General features: G+C 32.2%; 5 protein-coding genes across 6 annotated transcripts; 1 reads left to right on the top strand and 4 right to left on the bottom strand.

Moving 5' to 3' along the window:
* The first annotated feature begins 657 nt into the window (after window positions 1-657).
* Window positions 658-10,937, top strand: LOC123697466 (N-alpha-acetyltransferase 38, NatC auxiliary subunit). 2 transcript variants are annotated; one of them, XM_045643991.1, is made up of 4 exons: window positions 658-817; window positions 905-1,034; window positions 1,473-1,655; window positions 10,782-10,937. In XM_045643991.1, the coding sequence occupies exons 1-3, from the start codon at window positions 785-787 to the stop codon at window positions 1,616-1,618; spliced, it is 309 nt and encodes a 102-aa protein (XP_045499947.1). In that variant the 5' UTR covers window positions 658-784; the 3' UTR covers window positions 1,619-1,655; window positions 10,782-10,937. The 2 variants fall into 2 exon arrangements, with proteins under 2 accessions (XP_045499947.1, XP_045499946.1); XM_045643990.1 differs by lacking the exon at window positions 10,782-10,937 and having other exon boundaries at window positions 1,473-1,684.
* On the bottom strand, window positions 1,786-6,894 carry LOC123697462. Its single transcript, XM_045643985.1, has 7 exons — window positions 6,859-6,894; window positions 6,707-6,784; window positions 4,435-6,624; window positions 4,200-4,341; window positions 3,719-3,909; window positions 3,393-3,625; window positions 1,786-3,316 (listed from the first exon to the last, which is right to left on the bottom strand). Exons 1-7 carry the CDS (start codon window positions 6,877-6,879, stop codon window positions 1,819-1,821), a joined length of 4,353 nt encoding a protein of 1,450 aa, XP_045499941.1. The 5' UTR covers window positions 6,880-6,894; the 3' UTR covers window positions 1,786-1,818.
* LOC123697467 (cytochrome c oxidase assembly factor 6 homolog) lies at window positions 6,917-7,541 on the bottom strand. The gene is made up of 2 exons (XM_045643992.1): window positions 7,353-7,541; window positions 6,917-7,235 (listed from the first exon to the last, which is right to left on the bottom strand). The coding sequence occupies exon 2, from the start codon at window positions 7,218-7,220 to the stop codon at window positions 6,975-6,977; it is 246 nt and encodes an 81-aa protein (XP_045499948.1). The 5' UTR covers window positions 7,221-7,235; window positions 7,353-7,541; the 3' UTR covers window positions 6,917-6,974.
* Window positions 8,645-14,870, bottom strand: LOC123697464 (5,10-methylenetetrahydrofolate reductase). Its single transcript, XM_045643987.1, has 2 exons — window positions 14,363-14,870; window positions 8,645-9,131 (listed from the first exon to the last, which is right to left on the bottom strand). The coding sequence occupies exons 1-2, from the start codon at window positions 14,679-14,681 to the stop codon at window positions 8,653-8,655; spliced, it is 798 nt and encodes a 265-aa protein (XP_045499943.1). The 5' UTR covers window positions 14,682-14,870; the 3' UTR covers window positions 8,645-8,652.
* LOC123697465 lies at window positions 10,041-13,674 on the bottom strand. The gene is made up of 2 exons (XM_045643989.1): window positions 12,859-13,674; window positions 10,041-10,733 (listed from the first exon to the last, which is right to left on the bottom strand). The coding sequence occupies exons 1-2, from the start codon at window positions 13,201-13,203 to the stop codon at window positions 10,380-10,382; spliced, it is 699 nt and encodes a 232-aa protein (XP_045499945.1). The 5' UTR covers window positions 13,204-13,674; the 3' UTR covers window positions 10,041-10,379.
* Window positions 14,871-16,160: the final 1,290 nt, after the last annotated feature.

The raw sequence follows: 16,160 nt of genomic DNA, 5'->3' as shown, positions 1-16,160 counted from the left end.
GTCGTGGCCCGATCAGGCCGCTCGGGGCTCAATGGGATATTATCAATGTTAAAATGTTTTTTTTTATTACTAACTAGGTTTCCGCCCGCGGCTTCACCCGCGCTGTCAAATAAAAATCCGCATAGTTCCCATTCTCGTGGGATTTTCGGGATTGCCTCATTTTCCCGAAATTAGCTTTGTCCTTTCTCGGGTATCAAAATATCTCCATACCAATTTTCATGCAAATTGGTTCAGTAGTTTAGGCGTGATTGAGTAACGGACAGACAGATAGAGTTACTTTCGCATTTATAATATTAATATTAGTATGGATTTACTCCGCGTTTTCCAATTACGGAGTTTAATAGAGCATAATGCAACTCAGTGGCGCACAATGCCGAATTTAAAGGGGAAAAATTAAAATTCTGTCACTGAGTTGGCATCGATTGCACGCATCACGCGCATTACTATTTACATAAGAGAGTGCTCGATTGTGCGAAGCGTTGCTGTCGTTGAAACATTCAACGTTAAGCATTATGCCCTGTGATTATGCCGCATATTGCGCTCTAGTGCTGTAATTGGAAAACTACCACTATTACTTATTCTGTGTTCTGCAAGCTTGAAGTGTCATTTTACTCTGTCTGTGGTCTGAATTTTGAGGTCTGTCGCTGTCATCTGTGCATTTACTGTAATTTACAATGTTTTTGTTGTTAAAAATTTAACCTATAATTTTATTATTTATAAAAACAATCCATTGGATTTTATTATTTGAATAACAACATTATTTGAAGAAAGATAAACATCAAATATGAAGTCAGTCCAAGAACCTGAAGATTTAAAAGTAAATTTTAATGAATGTTAATTTTATCCATTGCTTTCAACCAAATTTTTAAATATCTAAAATTAATGACTGTATTTTATTTCACAGATAGAAGAGCTAGATGGAAAAGCAAAACTACGAAAATGGTTAAATATGAACTTTAGAATTGAAATGACGGATGGACGAATTCTCATCGGTGTATTCCTGTGCACGGATCGAGATGCTAATGTTATACTGGGTTGGTAATTTCTAATTAATTTATACTTAATCTGAGTAGTGTAGATCTCAAAGAAATAAAAAAATCGCATCTCTTTCAGAACGTTTGGAAAGGGCAATTTAAAATTTTTGTCTAATAAATCTGCTCACAAACCATCCATATAAATTATTTTTGCTTACTTTTATTAAATCATTACAAACATTTGTATTATAAACTTATTAAAAAAAAAAATTGTACCTATCTACTTACCTTTCAAGACTAAGAAGCATGAAGTATCTTTTGATATAAGTAGATTTTTTTCTGCACATGGAAGAATCTTTGTGTTATTTGTACATATCAAAATCTTATAAGATGTAGGTAGGTACCTATTTAATTTTTATTCATACCAAAAGTTCATGTTTTGTTAAGTTATACTATTCAACAAAACCTTGTATATATGTATTCTATTTCTAATTTCAGGTGCTTGTTCAGAGTACTCAAAGAATAGTGACGGAGAGCCCGAAGAACCAAGAGTGCTAGGTCTAGTCATGGTGCCTGGAAGGCATATAGTCTCAATACAGATAGATGATACAAATCCACCACAAAAATATTATTATGAGGAATGATTTTGTTTTGTGGAAAGTTAATTTATTAATATTTAAGGTAATTAAAACAAATATTTGTAATACCTACATTATTTTCCAAATTCTACAAAATATTGGTTTAATCAGGAGTTTAGTCACTTAAAAAACTTAAATTGGTGTAGTAATTTGTGGTAGAAATAAAAAGTATATAAAGCAGAACTTTTTTAATTGTTTAAGTATAATTACAAATCATCCAATAGTTGCTTCATAGCATTTGTTTCAAGGTAAATGTTTTTGGAATCATTTGCAAATGGATTGTAGTTATCTTTATCCAATATTATTAAAGAAGAGAGGAATTGTGTTAAAACACTTTTTATAATGACTATGCCCTCATCTGGTCTATTCAAGATAGTTTCCAAGAATTTTCTATTTATAATAGAGTTGACACAAATAAAGGCATGCTTAGATTTATCATTCGTTAAGTGAAGATAAAAATCAGTGCTCAAATTTCTTACATTTTCATCCTCATCTTGCAAAAGAATAATGGCAGAGTTTATGGCATTAATTTTTACATCATCTGGTAAATCTGAAAAGACGAATGTCAACTCATTATTTGCTAAAGCACTTATACTTCTCATATCTGCGTCATAATTTCCAGGATCACAGAGTTCAAAAATAAGGTTGGATATTTTTCTTAATTCATCTATTTGCAAATTCCTTGCACATATTCTGGCTGCAAAAGGTATAAAATATCTTGTTCTATATTCTTTATGTAATAACGTCTGAAATGTGTCATTACTTATTTGTACATTTAATTCAATTTTCTTTGATAATACATAAACAAATCTCCAAATGTCATAGCTGTTTACAGCCTTGCTTGAAGATATCAATGTGTTAGCAATTTGTGATAGAGATTGTACTGCTGTATGGAAATCTCCTTGTTCAAGCTTCTGGCTAATCATTTCAGTATAAGGTTCCAAGTCATTAAAATCTAAAATAGTTGGTAAATTTTTAGCAAGTACATCCCATGTTGAGTTCTTTATGAAGTATTGAATTCTATAATTCGCCCATAGAAATGCACCTGGTAAATGCTTATTCTTTGTAACGTCCAAACATACTTGACTTATAGAATCATCTTTTTCAATTATGTCCTTAGTTATAAATATTCTATCAAATATTGCTCTATTCAAGTAGCTGTGTAGTCTATTTTTTAAAATAATATTATATTTTTCCTGCAATGCCATTTCATTTGATTTTAGACATTGTTTATACATTTTGAAAAATTCATCCATTAACATCAAAACTCCATGCAAAGAATTCTCAGAAATATAAGTATACTCAACTAATAGTTGATAAATTTCTGTAAAGGAGTATATATTGATAATACACCGCGAAACTAGTCTTCTTACTGTATAAATGGGGCTGCCTAAACATACTTTTAAACACTCCAGTAACTGCAAATCATTATCTTTTTGAGATTTAAGATCATACGAAAAATTATATCTTTTTGCAATATTTGCCAGTATGTTTAATATAGGAAGCAAATTAGATTGTTCTTGTATATCATCACAATGTTGTATGTCTTTTAGTTTTGTAAGCATAAAAGACCACAATTTAGAGGAATGAGTTCTAAATTCGTCACAAGCTACAGTAGCAATTGTTTCTTCATCTATACCTGATGCTTTTTTCTGTCCAATTAATTTGGGCACTAATGCCCCATACAACTGAAGGGCTGCATTCCTATGGAAAAAACATACATTATTTTTAAATTCAGTGTATTACAGAAGTAAATCAGCTTATAAATAATAATAGCTACCTGATTTGCCAATGTGGACTTGTCAAATTTTCAAATGCAAGCTTGGCTAATTTTGCTGAATAATACATCATCTCTGAGGCAAGGCTGCTATCAGTTACAATTTTAGTAAGAAAGTGTATTAAAATGGCTTTAGGTAAGTCTTGCTCATTGTCATTGCATTCCTCTTCATTAAACATATCAGTAGATTCTAGACACACTTTCAGTAATACATTTATAAAATAGTGAAAAAGTGGCTGAAAAAAAAAAGAATTAATATATTATATAAATTAAATCGAAAAAAAAACTCTTATGTAACTACACATATTTATAAAAAAAAAATATCTTACTTTTCCTTTCTTCATATCACTAGAAACAATTCTGTGAATCATTATAGATAGGCCTGCACCTCTCCGAGTGACTGAGGCCATGACATTTGCCTCAAATATTAACTCCTTCAGTTTTTTCTCTAGCAAAATAAAAGGCAATTGGGATGCCTTATATTTTCGTGGCAATGAAGATAGATGTTGTATACTTTTACCTAAAAAAAGCACAAAAATTTATTATTAAGTATGTATAGCGATTTGATTATGCTTCTTATATTTTATAACATACTAGCGGTCCGCCCCGGCTTCGCCCGTGGTACCTACATATTTCGCAATAAAAAGTAGCCTATGTTCTTTCTCAGGGTTTTAGACTTAGGGTGTTAGATTGTCGGTGGCAAATGTCATCAAAATCGGTCCAGTAGTTTATGAGCCTATTCATTACAATCAAACAAACAAACAAAGTTTTTCTCTTTATAATATTAGTGTAGAAAAAGTTGTCAAATACCTAAAGTTGTGCCTGCAGCTTCTATGGCTCCTTTATGACGGCAAGTTTCGAGCACATGTGTTATGATATTTAAACATTTTTCACAATTACCCTCATCCTCTATACTATATGCTAATAGCAAAGATGCAAGTTCACAGGATGTCTGAAAAGAGAGAAACATTATTGATGATAAACATTAACAAAAATTTAAATCTTTCTCAATTCATAAAAGATTTGTTTAAAAATTTGATAATACCTTAACATTTAACCAAAGACAGCTAAGCACTATTTGATGCAAGCCCGATATTTTAGCTTCATCACTTTCTTGTGGTGTAAATTTTGAGATCTTTATAAAGTTCTCTACCATATCACTCAATTTAGAAAAATCAAAACTAACAGTTGCTTCTTCATCCCCCATAAATTGATTTGATACATTCTCTAATATTCTGATCAGAACCCCAATAATGTTTTCTTTAATCTCAAGTTTATAACCAGTTTCTAGGCAAAATTCGAAAATGATACATAGAATTCCTAGTATTGAATACAACTGTTTCCCTTCAGTTATTGAATCAACAACATTCCTTTGTAGCTCCATTTCATGTTTTAGTTCATTGTACCAGTAATCAAATACATCTTCAACTTTTTTGAATCTACCTACAACCTGTTTTTCTTTCAAAATTATCTTAATCATTAATTTAAATATAATTCTTCCACATTCAATATCATAAAAGAACTTGCTCTGTGTACATTTAAATGCATCCTCTATTAAAAGATTTAACGAGTCTGTACTTTTTAAATCATCAATGTAATAATTGAATAGCACTTGCAGTACATTATCCCTGACATCATCTGCGGGATCTTTCAATAAATAGATCAATTTCAAAATAAAGTCTTTGTCTGAAAGGATCCATATGTTGTTCATTTTAAGCATTTTTGTTAACACTTCTGTTTTTGCTTTCTTAGAACTTTGCTTTTTATTTGGGATTGAGTTTAAATGTTTAAAAACTAAATCAATTATTTTTATTGTTGCAATTTTCCTTTGATAATTACCATCAATATTTATGGACATTTTAATAAAATTTTGCAATTTGATACAAAAATGTTTTAACTCTTCAATATTATTATCATTTCTATCATTTAATAAATATACATGTTGAAGATGCGCCAAAAAGCTGCTTAAACTATTTAATAGACTTATCCTTAGAACAGTACAATCAGAATTTATATTGTTATATAAATAAGTTAGTATTAATTCATATTCATATTTTGTCGGCAAGTACTTTCCATGTAAAACACAAACAATATCAAATGCCATTATCCTCACATGAGTGTTACAATGATTTATACCTTCATATATATAATTAATTACTTGGTTTTGTTCAGATATTTCATAATCTTTGTCTAATAAACCAATTTTGTTGCCTTGCTTCATAATGCTCAAACAGCATAATAATTTGTGTTCAGAATATTCCATTTTATTTAGTTCATTCATAAACTTTTCCATCAATGAAGGAAACTTCTTCAGTGAAACTAAACACCAGTAGTTATAAAAGTTTTCTACAGCCTTTTGTGACTGGCCAACAAATACTTGGAGTAAATGTTTTAAAAATATTGCACACCATTCATCATCAGTATTAACTTTTTTTAATACTGCATAATACATGTCTGAACCAGCAGATACAAGCCCTGGTTTATGTAAACTGTAGAAAATACCGGAAATCCAATCATTCTGATTCAATACTGTTTGGATATTGCTTTGTGATTGTTCAATAATCTCAGTTAGCATCAAGAATTTAGCTTTATTCCAGTAAAAGGCCTTGATTTCTTTAATAATTTGATTATAAATATCTTCATCTGCTATTGATATAAGTGTATGAAATATAGATCTATTTAAATTTCTTATTCCAGTGATTGGATTTTCCCAGTTGTGATTGACAGCATTTAAAATATCAATTTGATTACTTGTATTATAAATTGTTTGTTGAAAGTCTGTTCCAATCACTTTTTTAAAGGAGGAAATAGTTTTGAACACTATGAAAGTGTACTGAGAGTAATCATACACTTTTAACATTAATATCCTATATGTTAGTTTTAGAATATTATGTATTGTTTCATTTGATTTCTCAATAATATGCGTCTTTTGAGTTAGATATGGAGATTGAAATATACCATACATTAATGAAATTCCCAATGAGAAATTATTCCTTTGACTAGGAATCTCTTCTGATGATAAAATATCATGTAAAATAGTGGACACTTGCTGCAAATATTTTCCTTGATTTTCAGAATTTATCAATACAGTGTAAAAACAAGTAGAGCACAATAGTTGATCATCAAATGTAGGCAAATTTGTTGTCAAGTGAGCCCATAATTTATCCAAAATAATATCAATAGTGTTTACATAATCCTCATTTTGTGAGGCTTTTTTCATTGATGTCAAAACTTCCTGAAAGTACAAAGAAAATAAATTGCTGTGAATTATTTACCTTTTTATTATTACATTATTTTTATAGCATCATATTACATACCTGAAGTATTTGGGAATTCAATGCATGTGTTGGTACATTTAATCTTGATAAAAGACTATCCAAGTTGACTTCCATGGTCTGAAAAATAGATATTATCAAGGGTACCAATGTTTAATTAAGGATAACTTTTAAAGAAATACAACTGTTTTTACCTTGTATATAAATGTACTCATATAAGTATGCTATGTGATAAAGGTAAATAAAAACAAATTTTTATAATTTACTACAATACTATATTTACAAATTGTCAATAACAGTAATTCGATAACTAAGCATCTTTGATAGGTTCAAATCCCTCTTTTTGCATTTTATCTTTGAAAATATTGTAGTCCCGTTTCCTATCAAAGTGGGTTACCCATTTTGGAGGACATGAATTTTCGAATAATTTCCTAAACTCTGCACATTGTTTTGGTTTTTCAGAGCTATCTTTAACATTGTGTTGGTCAAGGCATTCCCAATATTTGTCTCTAGAATCCCAACAAAGTTTTCTTTGTTGCTTATCAGGAAATGTCATCTTTTGTATTTAAACCTAAAACCACCAATATTGATAGATAAATTAAGGCCCCCAGGTTATAAATACATACTTGAAGAATAGTTAATAAAATAAATAAAACTCATTATAATATATATTATGATTAAAACTTACCCGTCTTACGTTCGATATTGCTATTATAATGTTACCTAATATTTTTTTTTATGGAAATAGGTAATAAGATTTCGCGCAATACGAAATAAAAAATGATTACGAAATTCACACAAAAATTCCTGTTCGGTACACCAATTTATTATTTTTAATTTGAGGTTATCTTTTTGACATTAGTCACTTCACACTTGACTTTGACAAATGAATTTTCAATATTGCCATTATGAAACCAGAAAATTAATACTTATTAATATAATAATATTGCTTCTATTAAAGCCCACTGTTTAGTAAAGTGAATTAGTAGAGTCACAAGTAGAGTGCTTTATTAGAAACGTGTAAATGCTCCAATACATAAATTAACTGTGCCGCGCGGTTTCACCCGCGTGGCTCCGCTCCTGTTGGTCTTAGCGTGATATTATAATATATAGCCTATATTACTCGTGGATAATGTAGCTTTCGAGTGGTGAAAGAATTTTTAAAATCGGTCCAGTAGTTTAGGAGCCTATTCATTACAATCAAACAAACAAACAAAGTTTTCCTCTTTATAATATTACTGTAGATTATTATATACCACGGACGAAGCTAAGCCCAGGGCTTAGGTATTTGAGAATGATGGATTAGAACTTACTTACAAAGGTTTTGGTAATTGGTGTCTTTAATCTTTTAATAGCTATAAGTAAGTTATATTGCTTTTTCTATTGAAATAAAGCTAACAACAAAAATATTTTTTTTAGATACCCATTTACACGGGTATTGGTATTGGTATTTTTCAAGTGGAATAGCAAAATTCATTGAGATATACATATGGAGACGACACCGCCTACATCATTTATGTTCCGCTCACCATAAGCCTTATGGCTTAACTGCACTCAGTCGCTTGCTCGCTCATTGGCGCGAATGTCACGCTCATTTTTTATTTGTTTTAAAGTGAAACGCATCAAATATGCCTTCGTGTGTGTTACGATATTGCACAAATAATACGGAAAAGTGCAAAGGAATAATTTTTCATCGGTAAGTACCTAACTAGATATTAATTTTTAAAACTAAGTAGGAGCAAAAAAATGCGCCCCGCGCCGCCGCGCTTGGAGCACATATTTTGTTCGTGGTGTCTCCTCCATACGTAGTAATATTATCTCAATGGCAAAATTATACTTTTAAGCTTACATTACTAAACTTTACATACCTATTTTATTATGATCGCTGATTGGAACTGATTGTGCTATTCAATACAAACAAATAATATTATATTTTATCTTTGAGAATAGAAAATCGAAAATAATAAAAACATATTTTTTCTATAAATTTATTTTATTTCATTTATAATTTTTAACGCCCTCTCGAGTTTGTTCAAAGTAAAGAAATGAAAATGTTTAACGTCCATTTCCGTGTAAATTTGATGAACTAGGTCTTTAATAATATCGATGCCAGTTTTATTTCTCATAATCTGCTTAACACTTTCGTCTACGTAAATTTTACATATATTAATGAATTTATTGGTATCTTGGTATGATTCGTATGGAAATACACCAGGAATAATTGGAATAGCGATGCCTTCGCTTCTACATTTGGTCAAAAAAGATTTAAAAACGTCTGGATCGAAAAAGGCTTGAGTTAAAATAAAATCAGCTCCGCTATTGACCTTTTCTTTCAAACTTGCAATTGAACCCTCTTTTTCACAATGTCCTGCAACTCCAATACAGAAATAGTTTCCAGAATATTTGCGTATGCAGGATATCAACTCCGATGTTGATTTAAAATCAGATGAATTTGAATCGAAGGCTTCTGTAGAAGAAAAATATGTTAACTTAAAAAATTGTTGGAAGTCCAAGTTTCTTTTAATTCTAAAATTTTCTTTGGAGAATTCATAAGTATTAAGTAAATATATATATGTTACCGGAAATGTATGTAATCCGTCATTGTATACAATTCCTAGGAAATGTATATAATTCCTAAAATCGTACGGAAATGTGTGAAAAAAATTATTTTATACACATTTCCTAGGAAATCTATACATTTCCTAAATAGCTATCGGAAATGTAAAATATTTAAGATATTGATATGTCGCAGGCAAGTTGTATATAATCTGGCCGTTTACAAACGGTCGGCATTTTGTAGTAACTATGCCGATAATTCGTAATCAGAAATTTTTGGTTTGGATAAGGGGGTGGGTTAGGTTAGGTTCATGTTTTTTAAAACGTCGAATAAAACGAAGTGGGGCTCCGTCGGCTCGCGACCGTCTTTTTGTAGGATTTTGGAAAAGGACGAATTTTCGGCATATTAATACGGCGGATTGTACACTCCGACTGCGCCAAATATACGCGAGGACAGTGCAGCGGGACGAGGGGACTGATTACTTGCAAAATGAAAATTTGATTTTATAAGAATAAATATAAGTTGATTTTGTGATATTTACGTTAAAAGTTAGATAGTTAATTTTTAAAATGTTAATAATATGAACATAACATTATTACAATTTTACGGTATGACTGTTACCCGATTGTATCAATAAGAGCTATAATAAAAAAAAATAACAACGTGTTTTATTACAGAAAGCATTTACTTTACACATTTCCTAATACGATATTGGAATTGTATACAATTCCTAGGAAGATTATACATTTCCTAGGATATGCATGCATTAAATAGTTTTTTAAACAATATTTTATACATTTCCTAAATGGTATCGGAATTGTACACATTTCCTAGGAATTGTATACAATTCCTTGATTTCATACATTTCCGGTAACATATATATATTATTTCAATTGCATGAAACTAGTTACCTACTGTATCAAAACTTATCAAATATTTATTGGTAATTCTTCTATTATATTTATTAATAAAATATGAATGTTTCCGACAACATTTTATATCCTGTATATAGGTAAGTAACTTTAAATAAGACCAGAACCTACTTAACACAGTAACTACTTATATAAAACTTAATAACGAATATGAAACAATGAATTAGTAACGAAAATATCAAAGACAAGCGTTGCTCAATTCGGTATCTCAGACACATTCCACATCTCAATCCTCAGTAACATTCTGCGTTGCGGCTGCACCAGTCATCTCTTGCATTTCCAGATCAAAAAGTATATTATTTATGCGCTGTTGAGCTAATAGCCGATTTAATGGATTAAGATTTCGAATTTTATAAGCTATTAATTGTCCATAAACAGTAAACTCATCTTTTTCACTTAATTCTTCGGTAGCTCTTTTCATAAATTTATAAGCTTCTTCCTCTTTATCGTCAATCTTTGTTTTTTTAACATTTCTCTTCTTTCTTATTGACGGTAAGGTAAAATCATGCTCATCTTCAGATATACCCGTACACTGCGAAGTCGCAGAGCTTTCTCTATTGAATAATTCAGCTTGCGTGTCCTAAAATGTAATGTAAATGTTACTTACTTAATTCAATTTTTTTTTCAGTTACCAACAAACGAGCAGCAATGGAAATCTACTGCGAATGAATTTGATAAGCCATGGAACTTTCCACATTGTATTGGCGCCATGGATGGAAAACATGTGGTCATCCAAAGACCAGAAAATACTGTGGGCGAATTTCATAACTAGGTGTGGTACAAGGTAGGTTCCTACAAGTGATAACTGCGTTAAAAACAACGGACTTCAAACTTGCACTTGCAACATTTACAAATACAGACAAAAATGCTCATAAAATAAAAACTACTGGGCCTATCCGAATAAAATTTTTATGGGACCAATTCGACACCATCCCGCATCGAAAAAAAAAAGAATCACGTAAATCGGTTCAGAAACCTCGGAGTAATCGGTGTACATATATAAAAAAACATACCGGCCGAATTGATAACCTCCTCCTTTTTTTGAAGTCGGTTAACAAAGGAACACATAGCATAGTGTTGTTCTCAATCGTAGATGCAAACCATTGTTTTACATAATATGTTAACGTTGGTTGTCAAGCCGTATATCAGACGGTGGTGTTTTTAAATGCACTGTGTTTTATAAGAAAATTGAAAAAAATGAATTAAATTTACCCCACACTACGTTGTAGAATGCTTGCTGACGATGCATTTGCTCTAACTACCTATACTATGAAACCGTATTCAACAGATTTAAATGTGGGGTCTCCAAAAAGAGTGTATAATTAGGTTAGGTTATCAAGGGCAAGACGTATGGTTGAAAATGCATTTGGGCTGCTTGCATCTTTATTCAGAATAGGTATTTCGTAAGCCAATTGAATTAAAAGTCGAGTAACTACTGTAATTGATATTGTTTTGAGTTGTGTAATTACATTCACAATTTTCTACGATTGCAAACAGATTCATCCCGTCATTACTGCCCTCCAGAGGCCAGGTTGTTTTGATAATGAGGATGTACGCACTGGAGAAATTATTCCCGGGTCGTGGAGAGCAATAACTGCAGATGACAGTGGTTACAGGGCACTTCAAAGAATTCCTCATAGGCCATCAAATACATCGAACCAAATACGAGAGGAATTTATGAACTATTTCATGTCAGATATTGGAGCAATACCGTTTCAAAGCAAATACTGGTAAAACTGTACATTATAGGGCTTGGAGTTGAGAGTCGTAAATTTTTTTGTGATTAGCTATTGTCCTATGAAACCTAAATCTGAAAATTCACACTGAGGAAACTTTTAGTTTTTGAGTTACGAATTTTTGAAAATCGGAAAATTACTATAGAAAGTTACTCCATCTTGTTTTTGACAATAGCTAACCACAAAAAAAATTACGACTCTCAACTCCACGCTCTATAATGTACAGTTTAGCCCAAATACTTACTTAATCGCGTTTCATTAAAGAAACGAATCTTCAATGGCGGCCAAAGCTGACTCTGACATATGGTAGGGTCAGCAAAAAAGAAAATAAAAACAACGTAAATGGATAATTATTAAGCTATTGCATAGCTTCTATCGCGGGCCTTGAGCGCGGGGACCGAATCCAGAAATTCCGTAACGAAAAAACCTCACGCTCCGCACTCCGACGGGCGGAGGTGTGGTGTGGTGGTTGAAGGCATGCTATGCAATAGATTTACCGCGGCAGTTCCCGAGTGCCACACTTTTTTTTATAAATTATTTCAATTTGTTTGTTGACAAACTGTTTTGTGATCGTATTTGTGTATTAATATGAATTATTAGATTTACGTATATAGAATTCAACAAAATTCCCATAATACTCGTAATGAGCCCATAAAACCGAACAACTTTTCCCAAAGAACATATTATGACAAACAAATTCCAACAAAAACATTATTTACCATCGCAAATACATAATTATTGTCATTGTAAATTTATGATAAAAACTATTATAGGGAAAATCAAAAACATTTTAGTGATTTTACTTTTCCCTATTTTTTTATTGCATGCCGTACGGCCGTGTGTAAGCGAGAGGGAATGATAAGCGCCGCCATTTAAGATTCGTTTCTTTAATGAAATGCGTTATACTTAACATTTATTTTGTGGAAGAATTTAATAAATTAATTTCAACAAATATGCGTTTAAAAATACCTTTTCTTCCTCAGTACTAGTTTCTCTAGTTTCCCTTGGCGTCACACTCACAGAGTCAGCCGTGAACAACAGATGTTTATAGGCAAACCACGGTGAAACGTATATCTCATCGGATCCAGAGCCACTCTTTTTCTTCATAACTTTCTGATGCTCTTTGGAAAAATATGAGCGTAGACTTTTTATCTTTTTTTTAACACCATCGATGTCCATGTTATATTTAGTAGCCAAAACTTGTAAACAATCGTTCCTCTTTACTTTATTTGTATAAAGTTTGTTATTTGGATCCCAGAGCTGTGGAAGGTTTCGGTAATCTTCTATAAAATTCAATGTAATTTCGTCCGCCATCTTGTTGTTGAACGCTTTGTGGCACAGAAATCCACCCGACGCGGGAAACGTGTTTCGCAGCGCGCGCTGTGCTTTCAACTGTCAATAACGCATGTCGCATGCGTCAAGGGCATGCGTCTGTTGTTGTTGACTGCGCTGTGACGCATGCCCTTGATGAACGAAAAAAGGCACAGTGTGGACATAGCTATGCACTTTCATCTTCAAGTTTCGTCTTCATCTTTCTATTCAACTTTCGTTTGTCGCTTTCAATATTGAATTCAATATTGAAAGCGTTAACGAACGCAACGCCAATATAGTCATTTACCTAGTTCATTCGTAGTTTGTCAGCTTGTGGAAACATGTGCGACGACAACATTTTACTTAGTGGAATATGTGCTGCTTACTTGGTCATAAGAAATTCCAGAAAAAAAAGAACCAAGCGAAAGTATTGGATACGAGGCTATTACAATAATCGAAGTAATGTGATTATGAGAGGACTACGAGAAGATAAAGATATTATTTTTAAAAAATTTACACAATAGGTCTGAAAAAAAATTCGATAGACTTTTGAAATTGGTTACACCATCTTGTTGTTGAACGCTTTGTGGCACAGAAATCCACCAGACGCGGGAAACGTCTTTCGCAGCGCGCGCTGTGCTTTCAACTGTCAAAAACGCATGCATCAAGGGCATGCGTTGCGTGTGCTGTTGACTGCGCTGTGACGCATGCCCTTGATGAACGAAAAAAGGCACAGTGTGGACATAGCTATTTAGGTAGGTCAAAAATTGTCAACTACCTTAAAGGCCGGCAACACACTCGCCATACCCCTGGTATTGTGGGTGCAAGTGGGCGACGATGATCATTTACCATCAGATGACTCGTCTGCTCGTTTGCCTGCTCTTCCCATAAAAAAAAAAATTGATAGGTACGCGACGTCAGTCTAGATTCTAGTTGAAGAAGAGAGAGCGTATTCCTATTTTAAAAGGCCGGCAACACACTCACAAGTCACAATGTCCCCGGCGCGGCGCGGCGTTGGGCCTGTGCTGTGGGCTGTGGGTGCTCATGGGCGACGCTGACCGCTTACCATCCGGCGCGGGCGTCGCGTCTGCTCTGTTGCCTCCTCTCTCATAAAAAAACGCCAGTCTATACAATTTATCAATTGAAGTAATTCATTACTCACCTCCCTGTAAAACGAATAAATTACACACATCCTTCGATTTTAAATAATCTAGTGTTTTCTCCAAATAAACAGTTTTCAATTTATCACACGATAAATGCAATAAAATTGTCTTCTTGTTATTTCTCAAATTTTCAACCAATTTTAGAGGCGCGATATCCATGTTTTCAAATGTATACAACTTTGCATGCCATGTTATCGAATAAAACAATGGATCTAACAAAGGGTTTTCTACGTCTTCCACTTTTATATCTGGCGTTATTTCAAACGAATATGTAAACTTTTGAGCTCCTGATATGATATCTGTTATTTTGCGACACATTGCTAAAGCCTCTGAATAATGCAATTTACTAGACTTCTCACTACTTACGTTATTTTTGTTCGGATCTGAATACAAGAATAAAAAAATAAATGAGATAACACCCGCGATATACTTCGAACAACATCATTTATTTGCCGATACGGTTTACAATACTGATAACGATGTTAAACATTTATAAGACTATTCTAGAAGTTGTTACACATTTGTAAGTCACCTCGGATCCTTAATAAGAGTACTTATGAAAAAGGTTTAGGTAAAAAATAAAACCATATTGTAAATAAGTAAGATGTATTATACGGGTCTACATTAAAAACAAACGTACATGTTCATATCACAACCAAAATAGCATAAAAACTTCACACCCAAATTAAAATGCAGAATGATCTTATGATAAATAATTTTAATGAAATATGTAGACTTTAATTAAAAAAAATCCTTAATATTTCAAACCATAGCCAACTGGACATTTACCTGCGATTATTTTTGGGCGTTTAAGCAATTCATATTCATATAAAATGTCTACACGTATTTGGTACATACTACGAGTTATGTATATAAAATTGACTATTTAAAATTAATCCAATATGATTGCTTGATAATGACGGATTATAATACAATGGCAATATTTCGACTAATTGTGTAAAAGCTTCCAAACACCTACTCTACGTTTGCTAAATATTTTTATTTAATACATTAACTTACGTAAAAACGTTACATTACTTACGTATGTAAGTTATTATGGTTTTATAAAGCTTCGTTCAATATAATACGCGTATTATTTCAAAGAATTGTCAATGCATACGACGTTTAACTATGTTGATGGTGGTGTGAAATATGAAAGCACCATCTCCAGTAGAAATAAAAGATCAAATTCATAACAATCCCACGTTTTTAAAGAAAGGCCGACGACTTAAAGCAGTACTGATTCCAGTGTAGGGAAAAGACAGAGCTTTAAAGATCGCTTAGCGTCATCACTTTCCCTCATTGGAATTAGTACTGCTTTAAGTCGTCACAGGCAGCCCCCCTGAAGGTTGTCGTCCTGTTTTCATATAACGCGTTCATTAGAATAGAACTAAAAGAGCCATGGGACCTCTTGAAAACTATATCTATATTTTGATATGTCTATATTAATTCCAAACTACAAATTACTGAATTAATTACACAGCAACTACTCACTGAAGTTATAACATCACACAACTACTTCATAAGTCATTTTATATTTACTTTCTTATAGAATATTTGAGTCAATTCACTGCTATAGGGAATGGGCGTATTTAATCATTATTACATAATTTAAAGTAAAACCTTAAGTACCTCAGAAAATAAAACCGCATACTAAATCTGAATAAAATTGACTACAGGGCTGGACTAGCTATAACTCAGTATACGGTTTATGTTTACATTTAAGTAGGTATTATTAATAACGTCATGATCTCAATATATTGCTGACCCCACAAAATTGATCAAAACATATAATTA

This window comes from Colias croceus, chromosome 14 (genome assembly GCF_905220415.1).
Source record: "Colias croceus chromosome 14, ilColCroc2.1".
In the NCBI taxonomy this organism is placed as follows: Eukaryota; Metazoa; Arthropoda; class Insecta; order Lepidoptera; family Pieridae; genus Colias; species Colias croceus.
This window is presented reverse-complemented; position numbering and strand designations above follow the sequence as displayed.